The sequence below is a fragment of the Canis lupus genome, chromosome 3 (genome assembly GCF_011100685.1).
Source record: "Canis lupus familiaris isolate Mischka breed German Shepherd chromosome 3, alternate assembly UU_Cfam_GSD_1.0, whole genome shotgun sequence".
Classification (NCBI taxonomy): Eukaryota; Metazoa; Chordata; class Mammalia; order Carnivora; family Canidae; genus Canis; species Canis lupus.
The window spans coordinates 72,975,180-72,994,873 of record NC_049224.1 but is presented as its reverse complement, the minus strand read 5'-3'; the positions used below and the strand labels follow the sequence as shown (position 1 = coordinate 72,994,873).

Here is a 19,694-nt window from a genome sequence, read left to right as displayed (position 1 = left end):
TTTATTTATTCATGAGAGACAGAGAGAGAGAGAGGCAGAGACATAGGCAGAAGCTGAGGGAGAAGCAGGCTCCATGCAGGAAGCCTGATGCGGGACTTGATTCCAGGTCTCCAGGATCACACCCTGGGCTGAAGGCAGACACTTAACTGCTGAGCCACCCAGGCGTCCCAAGAGCTTTAAGTTTGATACTTCCCTTTTCTGGTCTCTATTTTCTTATTTGCAAAATAGGTATAATATTACTTACTTGATCTTAACATTGTAGCTGGCATATGTTAAGTATATAATAAATTATACTTACTATGATCAGAAATTATTTTATCATTCCTTTCTTATTTATTTTTAAATTTTTCTTTGTAAAACATTACTATATTTTGAACATCTCTATATAAATATTTATTTATATATGTAAATCTGATTGTTTTTTATGATAAATTCCTAAAAGTGGAATTGTTGGATGAAAGAATATAAGTACAGTTGACCCTTGAACAACACAGGTTTAAACTACCTGAGATCCACTCACATGCAGATTCATTCATCCCTCCCTCCCTCCTTCCCTCCCTCTTCCTTCCTTCCTTCCTTCCTTCCTTCCTTCCTTCCTTCCTTCCTTCCTTCCTTCCTTCCTTCCTTCCTTCCTTCCTTCCTTCCTTTCGATTTTATTTATTTATTCATGAGAGATACAGAAAAAGAGGCAGAGACACAGGCGGAGGGAGAAGCAGACTCCGTATGGGGAGCCTGATGTGGGACTCAATCCCAGATTTTGGGATTGTGACTTGAGCCGAAGGCAGGCACTCAACCACACTGAACCACCCAGATGCCCCTCACATACAGATTTCTTACAGTATAATACTGTAAATGTATTTTCTCCTCTTTATATTTTTCTTAACATTTTCTTTTCTCTAGCTTACTTTATTGTAACAGAACAGTATCTAGTACATTTATAAAATTTGTGTTAATTGACTTTATATTCTAGCTTCCAGTCAACAATAGGCTATTAGTAGTTAAGTTAAAAACTGTCAGTGGATTTTTGATTCTATGGATGATCGGTGCTCTTAATACCTCCTTCACCATTGTTCAGAGGTCAGCTGTAATTTAAGGTTTCTTGATACATGGTGTCACTTTGCTTTCTAGAAAGATTATACTAGTTTATTGTCATTACAATGTTTGAGAATTCCTATTTCACTATAGCCTTGCCAACAATGGCTATTCTTATTTTAAAAATTATTTTTTATCTATTAGGCAACTTAATTATTTTTGACATAACAGTAAAAAAGAAAAAGAAAGAATGGGCGTGGAGCCTAATGGGCTTGAACTCAGGATCCTGAGATCAAGACCTGAACTGAGATTGAGTCAGACTTTTTTTTTTTTTTTTTTTTCAAGATTTTCATTCATCCATTCATGAGAGACACAGAGAGGCAGAGACATGGGGAGAGGAAGAAGCAGGCTCCTTGTAGGGAGCCCGATGTGGGGCTTGATCCGGGGACTCCAGGATCACGCCCTGAGTCAAAGGCAGATGCTCAATCGCCCAGCCACCCAAGTGTCCCAAAAGTCAGACATTTAACTGACTGAGCCACTCAGGCACCCCAGTAATATTCTTTTAATTCCATTTTATTAATGGGGTTAAACTTAAAAAAATTTTTTTTATTACTATTTTGTTTTAGAATTCTGTACCTATTGCTTTCCTGTTTTTATTTCTTTTTCCTTACCTTAATCCTTCATTTATCTAGCAGAAATCTATTTAGTGCTACTATGTGCTAAACATTGTTTTGGTATTGGTATATAATTTTGGTACTTATTATTTAATTTAGTGAGGGCAACGCAGGAGTGAACAGAATTGCCAAAAACCTTTGTCTTCTTTTTATTTTTATTTTTATTTTTTTATTTTAAAAAATATTTATTTATTCATGAGACACAGAGAGGCAGAGACACAGGCAGAGGGAGAAGCAAGCTCCATGCAGGGAGCCTGATGTGGGACTCGATCCTGGGACTCTAGGATCACGCCCTGGGCCAAAGGCTAAGGTTTAGCCACGCTAAACCACTGAGCCACCCAGGGATCCCCCCAAACCTTTGTCTTCAAAGAGTTTACTTTCTAGTGTCAGGGTAAACAGATGTTAAACAAAATAAACATCAAAATTATAGAATGATAATTTCTTTGGAGAAAAAAAATAATGAAAGGGAGATGGAGAGAACGTATATGTGCAGTTTTACATTAGATGGTTAGGGGAAACCTCTCTGCAAAGGTGCCATAAGTAAAGTCTTGTAAGGAGTGAGTCATTAAGGTATCTGTGGAGAGTACATTTTAGGCTATGAATTAAATATAAGGATAGTGAAGCAGGAGAATACTGGGTGAATTTAAGAAAGAACAAGATGGGGCAGCCCCCATGGCGCAGTGGTTTAGCGCCGCCTGCAGCCTAGGGTGTGATCCTGGAGACCCGGGATCAAGTCCCACGTCGGGCTCCCTGCATGGTGCCTGTTTCTCCCTCTGCCTGTGTCTCTGCCTCTCTCTCTAGCTGTGTCTCTATGAATAAATAAATTAAAAAAAAAAAAAAAAAGAGTCCTAAAATTTAAAAAAAAAAAAAAAAAAAAAAAAGAAAGAACAAGAGGGAGAGTAGCAAGAAAGGATTTGAAAGAGTTATTATGGAACCAGACTGTTTACTATCTTAACTAGGCCATTTTAAGAACTTTGATTTTTATTCTATATGAAATGCAGAGGTACTGGAGGCTTTAAAGCAAACCTTTGACTTAGGTTTGAGATGTCTATTTAGATACACAAAGTGGAGATATTTAGTGGGTAGTTTGATGTGTGTCTGAGGTCAGGGAAGAGGTGCAGCTTGGGGATGTAAATTCTTAGCATTTTGTTAATGTTTAAAACCATAAGACTAGGTGAGGTCACCAAAGAAGTGGGAAAAGAGGAGAACCTAGGGCTAAGCCCTGGAACACAACATTTTCCCAAGTTGAATAGTAAGAAAATTCTGATAGTGGCCCTGTTCTTAGAAGATAATGTCCTTAGGGTGTTCTTTGAGGGAGGGATTTACGAGCTGTGTAAATGCTGCTGATAGGTCCAGACCTTTAGATTTAATTTTAAATTTCTAATTGCTAGTGGAGAGAAAAGCAGTCCAGCAATCTTACTAAATTACCTGGGTAATCTAAAGGATAATCTGTAGATTCTTTTGGATTTTATATGCACTCAGTTGTATTGCCTGTGAATAATGATAGTTCTATTTCTTTTTTTCCAATCCTTAACTTTTATTTCCGTTTCAAGTCTTAACACGCTGGCTGTGATCTCTGGTACAATGTAGTACTGTAGAATAGAAATGGTGATGGCAGTCATTTTGTCTTATTTCTGATTACAGAGAGTAAACTTAGCATTTCATAATTACGTATGAGGGGTTTGTGTGTGTGTGTGTGTGTGTGTGTGTGTTTTGTAAATGCCTTTCTTTATTCCCTTCTGTTTCTAGTGTGTGTAGAGTTTTTATCATGAGTGGATGTTGACTTTTTTCAAATAGTTTTTCTGCATATATTGAATTGATCATATGATTTTTCTTTATTTTGGTAATGTCCGGTACTGCATTGGTTAATTTTCAAATATTATTATTTTAAATATTTTATTTATTTATTCATGAGAGACACAGAGAGAGAGAGGCAGAGACATAGGTGAAGGGATAAGCAGGCTCCATGCAGGAAGCCCGATGTGGGACTCGATCCTGGGACTCCAGGATCACGCCCTGAGTCAAAGGCAGGTACTCAACCGCTGAGCCACCCAGGCGTCCCAATTTTCAAATATTAAAACAACTTTATAATCAAAAAATAAATTCAAGTTGTGATATATTATTTTTATAAATAACTAATACAATTTTTGGATTTTTAAATAACATATCAATTTATATATTCCTGCTCTAATATTTTGCTTGGGAGTTTTACATCTATTTTCAGGAGTGAAATAAGCCTGTAATTTTTTTCTTTTAATATCCTTGTAAGGTTTTGGTATCTGGGTTGGGTTGACCTCATAAAATGAGTTGTGAAATGTTTTTTCTTTTAACTAGTATCTGAAAGAGTTTATGTAAGGTTGGTATTAGAGATTACTTAGTGGAATTTACTTATGAAGCCACCTAGACCCTAGGGTTTTCTTTATGGGAAGGCTTTAAATTATAGATTCTATTTCTTTAATAGATAAAGGACTAACATTATTTCAGATGTGGTATGATGTGCATTTTTAAAAAATGTGTATTCCATTTAAAGTTTAAAATTTATTGGCATAAAATTCTTCATTTTATCTCTTAAATGTGTGGATTTCATAATGATGTTCCCTTTTTATTTGTGATTGGTAATTTGTGTCTTCTCACATTTTTTGGTCACTCTTGCCAAGGATTTGTTATTTTTAATAGTTTTTTCTTTAAAACTACTTTAAGTTTCAAAGAACCATCTTTTTTTTTTTTTTTTTTTTTTAATTTTTTTTTTTTTTTTTTTTTTTCATTTATTTATGATAGTCACAGAGAGAGAGAGAGAGAGAGAGGCAGAGACATAGGCAGAGGGAGAAGCAGGCTCCATGCACCGGGAGCCTGACGTGGGATTCGATCCCGGGTCTCCAGGATCACGCCCTGGGCCAAAGGCAGGCACTAAACCGCTGCGCCACCCAGGGATCCCCCAAAGAACCATCTTTTGATGTTGTTGATCCCCTTTACTATGTATTTGTTTTCTGTTTTGTATTTGCTGTTTGTTATTTCCTTTCTAATTTCTTTGGGGTGATTCACTGTTTTTTTTCCCCTAACTGCTTATTGAATGCTTAGATAGTTGATTTTTCAGCCTTTCTTTTTTTTCTAATATATGTTTTTGCATGCATCTTTTTCTGTGCATGACTTTAGTTGTATCTCACAGTTTGGATATATTTATTTGGTTAAAATATTTTCTATTACTATTAATTATTTTATTTTAATTTTCATTATTTTTAATAAAAGATTTTATTTATTTGGAGAGCACTTGTGGAGGAGGGAAGGGCAAAGGGAGAGGGACAGAAAGGGAGGGAGAGGGACAAGCAGACTCAGAACTGAGTGCAGAGCCGGACCTGAAGTTCGACCGCACAAACCCTGAAATCATCATCTGACCCGAAATCAAGAGTTAGATGCCTAACTGACTGAGCCACTCAGGCTCCCCTTAATTATATTTTAAATTGATGTTAGCATTTTACTAACATAGTAGAATTCTTCTTTGACTCAAGTATAGAAGTAGATTTCTTAATTTTCAGACAATTGTGTTTTCTACTTATAGTTTAGATACTAATTCCTAGTAGAATTCCATGTGTACTTGAAAATAAAGTGTATTCTGTGGTTATTGGGTCCAGTGTTGTACAGATACTAAGCTAAGTTATTTATGACATGGCTCAGGTCTTTTGTGTCCTTATTGTTCACCCTTCTTTTTTTCTCTGTTTTGTTGGGGGTGACCCTTTTTCTAATAGTTAATGGAGAGAGCAGTTTTACAAGTTGAATACAAACTTAGAATTGTAGAATTATTACATCTTCCTGGTGAATTTTATCATTGCCTTTTATCATTTACATGTACATCAATGGTGATTTAGGTAAGAGCAGTTTTTACTTTTTTTGGGAAAACTGTTTATTTATTTTTAAAGATTTTATTAACTTATTGAGGCAGAAAGAGCACGAGCAATAGGGAGGGGCAGAGGGAGAGGGAGAAGCAGGCTCTCTGCTGAGCAAGGAGCCTGTCCTGGGGCTCGATCCCTGGGGATCTTGACCTGAGCCACCCAAGCTCCCTTTTGGAAAATAATTTAATATCTAACATAAAAAGAACAACATAAATCATAACCAGGGAAAAATCAGAACCTTTCTGGGCTTCTTTTTCACTTATTTTAATTTAGAATGGCTTGTACTTAGAAATGAATATGAGAGAAGGTACCAGAAATTTTTGATTGCTTAAGATCTCTAAAACTATATTTTTCCCTTAAAAGATGTTTTTAAAATTCAAGTATAATTAACATACAGTATTATATTAGTTTCAGGTATATAATATAATGATTCAATAATTCTTTTTTTTTTTTAAAGATTTTATTTATTTATTCATGAGAGACACAGAGAGAGAGGCAGAGACATAGGCAGAGGGAGAAGCAGGCTCTATGCAGGGAGCCCAGTGTGGGACTCAATCCCGGGACTCCAGGACCACACTCTGAGCTGAAGGCAGACGCTCAACCGCCGAGCCACAGAGGCGTCCCAGTTTGTTCCTTTTTATTGCTAACTAGTAGTTCATGGAATGGAAATATCATAATTTGTTTAACCTATTCACCCATTGAAGGACAGTTGAATTGTTCTCTAATTTTTAACTATAATGAATAAAGCTGGTATAAACTTTGTGTATAGGTTTTTGGGTGAACATATTTTTCATTTCTCTTAGGTAAATAATATCTAGACATCCAATTGCTGAATTGTTGTATGATGTTGCTTGTTTAGTTTTTAAAAGAAACTGCCAAACTTTTTCCAAAGTGGCTGTACCATTTTATGTTCCCAGCTGAGCATATGAATCATCTGGTTTCTCTTTATCCTTGCCAGCATTTTTTGTGGTCGTTAGTTTTTATGATAGCTACTTTGATAGATGTGGAAGTAATATCATATTGTACATAGTTTTAATTTGTATTTACTTAATACCTAATGATTTTGAACATCTTTTATGTACCTGTTTGTCATTTGTATATCCTTTTGGAGTTTCGCTTTTTGTGCATATTCTTATTGAATTGTTTGGTTCTTACTGTGGAGTTTTGATAAGTTCTTTTTTTTTTTTTTGATAAGTTCTTTATATATTGCAGATATTAGTCCTTTGTTGGATATATAGTATGCAGATGTTTTCTTTAGTCTGTAACTTGTCTTTTCATGTTCTTAACAAGATCTTTCACAGAGCAAAAATGTTTAATTTTGATGAAGTACAGTTTATCTGTTTTTCCTTTTATGGATCATACTTGTAGTATTTTTGTTTAGCTCTAGGTCCTGGAGATTTTCTCCTTTTTTTTTTTTTTTTTCTTTTTCTTTTTCTAAGATGTTTATAGTTTTATGGACTTAATACGTTCTTGATCCATTTTGAGTTAATTTTTCTACAAAGTACAAGACTGAGGTCAAGATTTATTTTTTTTAAGCTGTGGATGTTCACTGCTGCAGTTTCATTTGTTGAAAAGACTATCTTTTCTCCATTAAATTGCTTTTGCAATTTTGGCAAAAGTCAGTTGGGCATATTTATGTTGGTTTATTTCTGGTATATTCTGTTCTGTTTCCAGATCTATAATCTGTTTCCAGATCTATATGTCTGTCCCTCTACTGATACCATACTGTCTTGTTTAGTATAGTGACATAACAAATCTTGAAATTGAAGTTGACGATTCCTCTCTTTCAAAATCGTTTTAGTTATTCTAGTTCCCTTGTCTTTCCATTTAATTTTAGAATAATCTTGTCCATATCCAGAGAAAATCTTGCTGGGGTTTTATTTATTTATTTATTTATTTATTTATTTATTTATTTATTTATTTATTTAAAATTTTTATTTATTTATGATAGTTACAGAGAGAGAGAGAGGCAGAGACACAGGCAGAGGGAGAAGCAGGCTCCATGCACCGGGAGCCCGATGTGGGATTCGATCCCGGGTCTCCAGGATCGCGCCCTGGGCCAAAGGCAGGTGCCAAACCGCTGCGCCACCCAGGGATCCCTTGCTGGGGTTTTGATAGGAGTACTGTTTGTCAATTTGGGGAAAACTTTGTTTACTATGTTCAGTCTTCTAGTCCACGAACATGCTGTGCCTTTTCATTTATTTAAATCTTTGATTTCTTTCATCAGTGTTGTATAGTTTTCAGCATACAAGGTTCTGTAGTGATAACCCTTTATTCATTCCTGATATTGGTAATATCTCTCTTTTGTCAGTTGTGTTAGATGTTTGTCATTTTTATTTTTAAAGAACTATTAGTTTGTTTCACTGATTCTTCTTTTTTGCTTTTCTGTTTTCAGTTTCATTTGGTCCTGCTCTTGTCTTTGTTATTCCCTTTCTTTTGTTAGCTTTGGATTTGTTTTGCTTTTCTTTTTCTTGGTAATTGTGGTGAGGGCTTAGATTATTGATTTGAGACTTTTTCTCTTGTATGCATTTGGTTATAAATTTGCTATAAATTTCCACCATTGCTGCTTTAGCTGTGTTGTATAAATTTTGATATGGTATATTTTCATTCATTTCAATGTATTTTTAAATTTTTCTTGAGACTTTCTCTTTGACTCATGGATTATTCAGTATATTGCATAAGTTTCAATGTTTGGAGCTTTATCAGTTATCTTTCTGTTAAGTGATTTCTAGTTTGATTCCATTCTGGTCAGAGAATACATTATATGATTTCACTTCTTTTAAGTTTGTTGGGATTTGTTTTAAAGCCTAGGATATGGTCTTTTTCTGGTACCTATTTGGTGGGCACTTGAAAATAATGTATTCTGCTGTTGGGTAGAGTGTTCTATAAAGGTTGATTATTCTTAATTGATGGTATTACTGAGTTTTATATTCTTGTTTGTCTTTGTTTATCAATTCTATCAATTGTTGAGAACGGGGGTTTGAAGTTTCTAGAATTGTCAATTTGTTTCTCATTTCAATTCTGTCAACTTCTGCTTCACTTATTTAGTAGCTCTTTTGTTTGGTACACACACATTTAGGGTTGCTGTGTCCTCTTGGTGCTCTGTCCCTTATGATTACATAATGTCCTTCTCTGTCTCTGGCATTTTTTTTTCCTCCTCCAAATTCTACTTTATGTGCTGTTAATAGAGAAAGGTATAATTTAATTTAAATTAATTTAAATTTAAATAGGCACATGTGGCTGGTGGCTGCCATATTGACAGTGCAGTTCTGGAAGATGGAGAGAGCTATGACACAGTAAATTTAATTAAAAGGTAAATTTTATAGTATGGGTGTTAAGGGCAATGGGTGGTTAGAGGAAAGGGAGATTGGGGCAGAGGGAGTGGGGGACATGATTTTAAATTGGATAATCAAGGAAGAAATAATTGATTGTGACACTTGAATAAAGGTTTGAAGGATTCTGGGGGAGAGTATATATCAAAGGCCAGCAGGGAGGTGTGGGCCACTGTAAGAATTTGAGCTTTCACTGAGTGACATAGAGAAGACTTTGATTCTTTCTGACTTGTGTGTTGTTGTATGTATGTATGTATGTATGTATGTTGTGCATAGATCATTCTGGCTCATGTGTTGAAAATAGACTGCAGGAGACAAGAGTTGGAAGCAGAAAAAGCATTTAGGCCCCTGGAATATGAGTGAATGAGAACAGTTGCCAGACCAAATGGTTAGAGCAGATTTTGGGGAGATTATCAGACATTTCTTTTGGGATATGTTAAATTTGAAATGTTTATTAGATACATCTAAGTGGAGAAAAGCAAGTAGACTATCTGAGGTTCTCTAGATCAATGAGTCCCTGCCCTTGTGGAGCTTACTTATACTGTACTTGAATATGGGTGGTAAATACAATAAAAACAAATAAAACATATACCGTGTTAGAAGATAAGACTTCTGAGAAAATTCAAGTAAGGGAAGAAGGATAAGTGGTGTTGGAGACTGGCTTCTGGAGTGGGTGACATTTGAGTAATGATAGCAAGGTGTTGAGGAAATAGACTTTATACCTGAGAGAGCAGTAGTTTAGGAAGAGGGAGCCAAATGTAAAGTTTCCCATGGGGGAGTGTGGCTGGTGTGTTTGAAGAACAAGGAGGTAAGGTGTGGCTGGAATGACACTGAGCAAGGGAAAGAGGTTTAGGGATGACAGTACAGAAGTAACACATGTCTGGGTTATAGGCCATTTTAAGGGTTCTGAGTGAGATGGGAAGTCAGTAGATAGTCAAACAGAAGATACATGTGATCTGACCTATAGTTTATAACTGAGTCACTCTGATCGCTGTGCCTACATATAGAGAGAGACTGAAGGGAGATTGATTTGGAGACTTAATTCAGGCGACAGGCTGTGGTAGCAGTGAGATAGTGAGGTAAGGTCATATTCTGGATACATTTTGAGGGTTGCATTGACAAAATTTGTTTAGTGGTTGGATGTGGGATGAGAGGAGTTAGGAATTATTCTGAGATTTTTGAGTTGAGCATTTGGAAGAACAGAGCTGCATTAATTGAGATGGGAAAGACTGGGAAGAGCAGATGTGGAGGAGGTGATCAGGAGCTCAGTTTTGGACATGTTAAGTTTATGATGCCTATTAGACATCCAAATGTAGGTGCTCAGTAGGCATTGTCATTTATGAATACTGTTTTTAAAAATGAAATAATGACATTGAAACAGTGTGCTCACTGTTGGGAAAATTCATTTTATTTGTTAATATCTTAATCTTTTAACATGTTCAATCCTGGCAAAACTTGAATGTTTTGGAGAAAGTGTAAGAGGTTGTCTTACTGCTTTTTGGCTTTGCTATCAGAGTTGATGGTACTTCCGTAGTGTTAAATAAAGATGTCATTCCGATTTTAGCAATGGAAATACAACTATATAGTCTGAGTGTTTTTACTTGCTTTCTATTTTAGGTCCTATTACTGCTGGATTGTACAAGATATTTAACCGTGTTTTCTTTGAGGTATGACTTAAATATCAAACATCTTAAATAAGAAAAGGGGAACATTTTAGTTTTGGAAGTCAGAATGCCAAGGAGAAAGAAAAATCTTGGGGGAAATCCTTTTCGGAAGACTGCAAGCTCTCAGGAAGTTGTATCCAGTGTGGCTAGTCGTGAGGAGCCACCCACTACTCTTCCTTCCATGTGTGAGACAAAAGTTGATCGGGAGGAACTCTTCACCAGTATCTCAGAGATGTTTTCTGATCTGGACCCCGATGTAGTGTATTTGATGCTTTCTGAATGTGATTTCAAAGGTGAGAAAAAGTTTAGTTTGAACCCTTTGCATAGAATAAGAAGCCTTCATGTACTTTACCGCCAGTAGTAATATAGAAAAACAACTGCCATATTTCTCTTTTGTTAATTTATCGAGCACCTGTTATGGGCAAGGTACTAAGTTGGTATTGTGTTATGAGAAGAAAGCAGTTTTTTCTGCTCTCAAGAAATACACAGTTCTAGGTGTAAGATATATGTATAGATACTACATTCTGTGTTTTATTTCTTTTTATCTTCCCTCTAGAACAGGTTGGCACTATTAACATTTTGGACCAGATGATTCCTTGTTGTGAGTGGCTTTCCTGTGAATCATAGGATGTTTAGCAGCATCCCTGGCCTATACTCTCTAGTTGACAGTAGCAACCTTCAGTAGCCTGTTGTGGCAATTAAAAATGTGTCCACCTATTGTCATATGTCCCTTGGGGACCAGAATCATCCCCAATTGAGGACTGCTGTCTTAAGATGTAAGCTCCATAAAGACAGATTTTATAAAGTTTTTACTGCTGTATCCCCAGTCCCTAAAATAACAAATGATTCATACAGGACCTCAGTAAATATTTATTGAGTGAAAAAATCATTGTAATTGTGGGAATGAGAGCCGATTAGAAGTTGATATTATTAGAGTAGTGTTTCACAATACTGGCTTTGGAGTCAGGAAACTTGGGTTAGATTTCCAGTTCCGCTACTTAACCTCTCTGGGTCTGTTTTCTTATCTGTTAATGAGAAAAATAGTAGTATGTACCTCATAGGACTTTTTTTTGGTAAGAACTGAGGGTTTTTTTGTTTTTTTTTGGTTAAGTTTTCAATTTAGTATTATTAATAACTTATAATAAATTGGTGAGAAGTATGTTTACAGACAAACTTTCAAAGTTGACTGAGTAAATTAAATGTTGATGCTTAGTGTTACTATTGGCCATGATTAGTATAAGATAAAATTTTTCTAGATTGGGGAAGTTTTGCTAATGCATGAAAATTCATTTTTATTCATTACATGGACTGTGATGAGAATATATTAACTATCCTGTTATGTGTGCAAAAAAACAGTTTTCAGCAGTCCACATTATGCTCAAAAATGATACTGTATAGAGTTTTATGTACGACTTTTTTTATGTACTACTTTTTTATTTCCTGATGTTGAGGTGTTTAAAATTTGTTTCACATATACTAACCTAGTAATGAGGAACGACAAGAAAAATATATTACCCTTACATCCTAACAGAAAACATTTTTCTTTTCCAGGATCTTCTCTACACCTTATTTATAAATACTGATATTTTGAGTAGTCTGAATAAATAGTGTTAATGAAACTACATATTCTGCTTTTTAAACCTAACATAAACATTTTTTTCAGTGTTGCTGTGATCTTTGTATTTATTTTTAATAGCTTTCTAATATCCCACTTAATTGTGCTCTGATTTTTAAATTATATATAAGTTTTTCATGAATAATTAATACAGCAGAGGACATCTTGGTACAAATCATTTTTCCCTTCTTTTGGCTTTTTTTCTTAGTTTCAACGTTTTATTTTTGTATGTCACAAGGTAAGAACAGTTTTCAGTTCTTGGAAACATACCTGTAAATTGCCTACCAAAGAGGTGTGCCCTTTCAGCATTTAGTATTAAAGATTTTAATAGGAATAAAATTTTGCTTTTTCTTATTTTTTTTCCTTTAAATAAACAAGGTTATTGAGCATTTTTATAGATGGTTGTTTATTGATTTTTATGTTCTTGTGTGAATTGTTTATTCATATATTTTTTGTTTTATACCATTGGTTTAATTTTTTCCAACACTCTGTGTAAAGACTTTTCTTTTGTGATATATATATATATATATATATATATATATATATATATAATGATCTTTTGCTTATTTTTACTTAATACTGTTTTTTATTATATACATGTTAATTTTTTGGGTTGATCTTGGGGTTTTTCTATTATATAAATTTTCTTCATAGAAATACTTATGTTTGCTTGTGTGCTTGCTTTCTCCCCCCCCCCCCCCCCCCCCCCGCCCCCATGTATAGGGCTTCTAACCTTTGTACTATTGCTATAATCTCCTAACTGGTATCTTTGCCAGGCTTGTCCCTCCAATCCCTCTTTGTTTTTCTTCTTAAGGGAACATTAATTGGGTGCTTACTAGGTGCCAGTCCTTGTGCACAGCACATTTTCATGGATTATCTCATTTAATCCTCACAACAACCCTATGAGGTAGGTACTTTTATTATCCCCATATTGCACATGAGAAAATCAAGACTTTGGAAAGTTCAGTAATTTGTTCAAAGGGTCATAGCCAGCAAGTAGGGATTGAAGTTTGGTTTTCTGAGTCCAGACCAGAGCTGTTACTCCTGTGCTGTGCTTCCTTTCCCTATTTATTTTCCTTAAAACAAAGTACAGAAATAAGCAAAACTCCAAACTTCAAATGTCTAACAATTCTAATTCTGTATTTGTGTTAGGACAGAAAGAGCTCAGCATTGGAGTCAGACATACCAGTCCTGGCTCTGTCACTTAATATATGTGTGACTTGGGTTAAGTTAATGTACTTTTCGAACTTCATTTTCTTCATCTATTTGCTAGAAATACTATACCTCACAGTATTATTTGAGGGCTCATTGAGGTGATACATACAAAGTGCCTAGCTCAAATTTGGTGACAGGTAGTTTCCCTAGAAGGTAAAATTGGTATGTCCTACCATGACATATAGCACTCTTGCCAGTTCCACTTGCTCTTTTTTCCAGTTTTGTCTCCTTTTATTACCATACTGCTGTGTACCCACATTCCAACCAACTTCTCTTAATACCTTAAACATGCTTTGTGTTTTCAAGATTGGCTTTCCCTTTCCCTCCTTTGACAAGTTTCTTTTTAATCTTCAAGTCCCAGATCACATATTACCTTATGTGGAATCTTCCTTATTCTCTTATAAGGCTGCTATGGCATTTGTGTATTACTAAAAGTGTGCATTATTTAATCTATATTATATTACAATGTAATTGTCTTCTAATTTAATTATCTTTAATTGCCTCGTTAGACTGCAAAAAATCCCTTAAGTGTAGTAAAAACTATGTCTTATTTACTTTGAACAAAGTATGTCTGATACGTAATACATGCTAATAGCTTTTTTTGGTATTAAATGAAATTCATTGCATAAACTATATAAACAAATCAGATTTACAGGAGAGTACTTAAAAATGCTTAATTTTTAAAAAGATGGGCAATAGCTAAATTTTGAATAAGTTAACGGATTTTTGGGTCTTTTAAAAGTTTTTTTATTTTTTATTTTTTGGTGTTTGGGTCTTTATAAATAACCATAATATATGCAATTATAGATACTTATAGTTTATAGATATTATTTTGTTTTACTTAAATTTATCAGGGATTGTCTACTTGGTGGCAGTTTATTATCCTAGTTTATTTATTTATTTTTTTAAAAATTTTATTTATTTATTTATTTCTGATAGTCACAGAGAGAGAGAGAGAGAGAGAGGCAGAGACATAGGCAGAGGGAGAAGCAGGCTCCATGCACCGGGAGCCCGATGTGGGATTCGATACCCGGTCTCCAGGATCATGCCCTGGACCAAAAGTAGGCCCCAAACCGCCACGCCACCCAGGGATCCCTATTATCCTAGTTTATTATAGTTTGTCTGATAGTAACATAATTGCATGACTCCATCATTCAAACTTTGCATTGATACAGACTTGTGTATTAGTAAAATGTTAATTAAAAATGACTTGAATATTTATAAATTTCTGTATTCAGTACAAAAAGTATAATTTTACATGGATTTTATTTACTGTTTTCAATACAACTATATATTGCTCTTCTTGTACAGTTGAAAATGCAATGGATTGTCTATTAGAATTATCTGCCACTGATGCCAAGGTAGAAGAATCATCTTCAAAAAGCTTTGTTGCCTCCGAGAACCAAGTAAGTGCTGTGGGACGTGAAATAATGGAAAAATATACTCCTGAAGAAGAGAGGGAAGATTCAAAAATGGATTCATTTTTGGACATGCAGCTAACTGAAGACTTGGATTCCTTAATACAGAATGCTTTTGAGAAATTGAACTCTTCTCCTGATGACCAAGTATACTCATTTTTGCCTTTGCAAGGTGTTAATAGTTTTAGTGACCCGAGTGCATTTATAAATTCAGATTCAAGTAATATGACTCCCATTCTTTCTACACAGAATATGGATTTGGACAGTGAAAATTTAGAGAATTCTGCCCCTGCGTTAAGTTCAAACACCTTAATTTCACATTCTGTTTCTGATGAGTCCAAAAATTTTATAAAGGATGACGTATTGGCATTGGAAGATCCTCTTCTCAGTAGTTCTTTAAATGTAGCAAATAACACTATGGTGAGTAGTAGCAATCTCAGTCAAAGGCAGAAAGAGCTTTTAGAATCTGAGTGTGTTGAGACTCCGTTCTCTCAAGCCCCTGTAGATTTGGATGCCAGTGAACCTCAGGCTCCTCTAAGCCTTACTGCGCAAAATTTGGGGCTTGATTTACTAGGTACAAGTGGGGATCAGAAATCTGCCTCTGTCCCCGATGCATTTGTACCTTCTGAAGAATTCAGTTTCAAACCACACAAACATACTGAACTTCCGTCAAAGGGGAAAGATGTGAATTACTGTCCTGTACTTACCCCTCTCCCTCTGCTGCTGCCTCCTCCTCCACCTCCACCAATGTGGAATCCAATGATTCCTGCTTTTGACCTCTTTCAAGGAAATCATGGCTTTGTAGCTCCTGTTGTAACCACCGCTACGCACTGGAGACCGGTCAGCTACACGTTTCCCCCTCCAGTTATTTCTCACACTTCCCCAACAAAGGTATGGAGAAATAAAGAGGGAACAAGTGCTTATCAAGTACAAGAAACCCCAGTTTCTCAGGTCGTAAGAAAGAAGACATCATCTTATGTTGGACTAGTTCTTGTTCTCCTCAGAGGGCTTCCGGGATCAGGAAAATCTTTTTTGGCAAGGTATGAGGTTTAATTGAATTTTTAAAAAGTATAATACTTGAACCTGAACATTTATGACGGAGAGTATGAACATGTGAAATCCTTTTGTTTAATAGAGATGTTAGTAACTGCTAAGATCTTTTCTTTTTACTATTTTTTTCTTTGTAGCTAATATCAGCATTCTTTTCTCCAAAAATTTTTATTGAATTCTTTTATCTTAGAATATCATTTTGGGAGATAAGAAGAAAAATTTAAAGATAATTCCAAGATTACGAGCTTCTGAAATCAGTAGAAATAGCTTTATGTGAAAGAGAACTAGTTTGGGAAGAAAAGTTCAACTTTGATTATAGAATTAAAAAGCCATGACTGATTTTGAATTCAAGAAATAAAATAGACTTGTTTTAGTTCAGTTTTCTTGGGTATCAGACTTCTGCCTAGAGGTTTTCCAGTATGATTTGTCTGGATATTATTATATTCTCACTTTTAAGTAACAGTACGAGTTCTTTATTTGAATTACGGCTTTGTAAAAATTAGGAGAGGGAATTTAGAAGAAAAATTAATAAAAATAATTCCATTTGTCATTCACAGGACTTTGCAAGAGGATAATCCAAGTGGAATTATTCTTAGTACTGATGATTATTTTTACATAAATGGGCAGTATCAGTTTGATGTAAAGTACCTAGGAGAAGCACACGACTGGAACCAGAATCGTGGTAAGAATAGACAATAGATTTTGGGTAATACTAAGAGCAATATAAAATATTTGTATTTTGAGAGATACACAGTTTTTAGAAAGTTAAAATCCCCTTCATTTTGTTTTAAAAATTTTATTTTTTTAAATTATTTATTCATGAGAGACAGTGACAGAGACACAGGCAGAGGGAGAAGCAGGCTCCATGCAGGGAGCCTGATGTGGGACTCAATCCCGGTCTCCAGGATCATGCCCTGGGCCAAAGGCAGACGCTAAACTGCTGAGCTACCCAGGGATCCCTCCCCTTCATTTTTTTTAAAGATTTCATTTACTTGAGAGAGAGAGAGAAATCATGAATGGGTGAGGGGCAGAGGGAGGGAGAAACAGACTTCCCACTGAGCAGGGCCCCCCTCTGGGCTCCATCCCAGGACCCCAGAAGGTAGATGCTTAACCGACTGAGCCAGCTAGGTGCCCCCTCATTTAATTGTTAAACTGAATTATTTATTCAACTATATATAACATAAAAAATTATAACAAGTTACATAGCAAGAGGTGAAAGAGGTAGTCTTATTTTTTTTAAAGATTTTATTTTATTTATTTGTTCATGAGATACACACAGAGAGAGGCAGAGACATAGGCAGATAGAGAAGCAGGCTCCCCTTGGGGAGAAGCAGGCTTCTCGCAGGGAGCTTGATGGAGGACTCGATCCCAGAACCCCGGGACCATGACCTGAGCCAAAGGCAGACATTCTACCACTGAGCCACCACCCATGTGTCCCAGAGGTAGTCTTATCTCACAGAATTGTTATGAGGATTAAACAAGTTAATTTTTGTAAAATGCTTAGAACATGGCATGGCATGTTTTGGTTTTATTCTTTATTTTTTTAGTTTAATCAATGGAGATGTTGTCAAAAGTGTATCAGATTTTCTATATGGGTCTCAGAATAGTTCAAGATGTCTCCAGTTCTCTGGTGTGCTTTGGTTCCTATTTCCTAATAGGAAATATTTCCTGTGTTGCTAATCGCTACTCTTTTCTAGATTGATTTTTTTGTTATGGGGTGACAGTGGGAGAGTAAAAACGGATCTCCTCAAACTGAAGAGTAGGGAGCTTAACTTAATTGGATTATTTGTTTTTGGAGTGTTGAGTTGTATAAATTCTTTATATGTGTTTGGATATTAACCATTTATCAGATATGTCATTTGCAAATATATTCTCTCATTCGGTAGGTTGCCTTTTAATTGTGTAGATTGTTTTTTCTTTCTTTCTTTCTTTCTTTCTTTCTTTCTTTCTTTCTTTCTTTCTTTCTTTCTTTCGTAGATTGTTTTCTTTGGTGAGCAGACACCTTTTATTTTGACGTAATCCCAATAGTTCATTTTTGCTTTCATTTTTCTTGCCTCAGGAGACCTATCTAGAAAAATGTTGCTACGGTGGATATCAGAGAAATTATTGTCTTGTGCTCTTTAGGATTTTTATGATTTCAGGTCTCACATAAAGGTTTCTAATCCATTTTGAGGGTTTTTTTTTTTGTGTGTGTATGGTGAAAGAAAGTGGTTTAGTTTCATTCTTTTGCATGTTGTCCTGTATTTCCAGCACCATTTGAAGAGATTTTTTTCTTATTGTATATTCATTTCTTCTTCATTGAAGATTAATTGGCCATATAATTATGAGTTTTATTTACTTATTTATTTTCTGTTCCATTGACCTGTGTTTTTCTTTTTATGCTAGGTCCAGACTATTTTAATTACTATCACTTTGTCTTGTAGTTTGAAATTGGAATTGTGATACCTCTAGTTATGTTTCTGTTTTTCAAGATTGCTTGGCTTATTTGAGGTCTTTTATGGTTCCATACAAATTTTAGGATTTTTTGTTTTAGTTCTGTGAAAAATGCTCTTGGTATTTTGATAGGGATTGCATTAAATCTGTAGATTGCTTTGGGTAGTATAGACATTTTAACAGTATTTTTCTTCTAGCCCGTGAGCATGGAATACCTTTCCACATTTCTTTGTATCATCTTGAATTTCTTTCATCAGTGTTTTACAGTTTTCAGAGTATAGGTCTTTCACTTCTTTGGCTGAGTTTATTCCTAGGTACTGTATTGTTTTTGGTGCAATTATAGATGGGATTGTTTTCTTAATTTTACTTTCTGCTTCATTATTAGAGTATAGAGTGCAGCATGTTTCTGTACAGTGAATTTGTATTTTGTGACTTTGCTGAATTCAGTTACCAGTTCTGGTAGTTTTTTGGTTTTCTATATATAGTATCTCATGTCATCTGTAGATACTGTGAGTTTTACTTCTTCCTTATAATTTGGGTGCCTTTTATTTTTTCTTATTTCTTGTCTGATTGCTGTGGCCAGGACTTCCAGTAATATGTTGAATAAAAGTGGTGAGAGTGGATATCCTTGTCTTGTTCCTGATCTTAGAGCAAAAGCTCTCAGTTTTTTAGCATTGGATATGATGATGGCTGTGGATTTTTCAAATAAGGCCTTTGTTATGTTGAGGTATGTTCCATTTAGACCTACTTTGCAGATGACTTTCCTTGTGTATGGTGGTTGTACTTTGTCAAATGCTTCTGCATCTATTGAAATGATCTATGATTTTTATCCTTTCTCTTATTGATGTGATGTATCATGTTGATTGTTTTGCAAATACTGAACTACTCTGGCAACCCAGGAATGGATTCCACTTTATCGTGGTGTATGATTTTTTTAAATGTATTGTTGGCCTTTTTTTTTTTTTTTTAATGTATTGTTGGATTTTGTTGAGAGTTTTTACATTTATATCCATGAGTGATATTGACTTGTATTTCTCTTTTTTGTGGTGCTTATCTTATTTTGGTATCAGGATAATGCTTGCCTCAGAATGAATTTGGAAGTTTTCCTTCCTCTTCTATTTTTTGGAATAGTTTGAGCAGAATGGGTTTTAACTATTCTTTAAATGTGAAGCCATCTGGTCCTTGACTTTTGTTTTTTGGGAATTTTTTGATTAGTGATTCAATTTCATTGCTGATAATTAGTATGCTCAAAATTTCTATTTCTTCTTGCTTTAGTTTTTGTTAGGTAATATGTCTCGAAGAATTTATTCATTTTTTCTAAGTTGTGCAGTTTGTTGACCTGTAGGTTTTCATAATCTGAAACAATTGTTTATA

At 35.0% G+C, this 19,694-nt stretch overlaps 1 protein-coding gene across 15 annotated transcripts in view; it reads left to right on the top strand.

Annotated features, from left to right (window-relative positions):
- The window catches only part of N4BP2 (NEDD4 binding protein 2), a 122,427-nt gene that overhangs the window by 16,761 nt on the left and 85,972 nt on the right, over window positions 1–19,694 (top strand). For 7 of the 15 annotated variants that reach the window (XR_005357275.1, XR_005357276.1, XM_038533438.1 and 4 more), the window contains 4 exons: window positions 8,824–8,906; window positions 10,543–10,882; window positions 14,731–15,877; window positions 16,445–16,569. Coding sequence is in view for 13 of the 15 variants with exons in the window: in XM_038533438.1 (XP_038389366.1) it covers window positions 10,657–10,882; window positions 14,731–15,877; window positions 16,445–16,569 (1,498 nt within the window). In the remaining 2 variants the exon portion in view is untranslated. Of the gene's footprint in view, window positions 1–8,823; window positions 8,907–10,542; window positions 10,883–13,018; window positions 13,112–14,730; window positions 15,878–16,444; window positions 16,570–19,694 lie in introns of those variants that run through there. The other 8 variants (XM_038533436.1, XM_038533435.1, XM_038533437.1 and 5 more) reach the window with 4 other exon arrangements.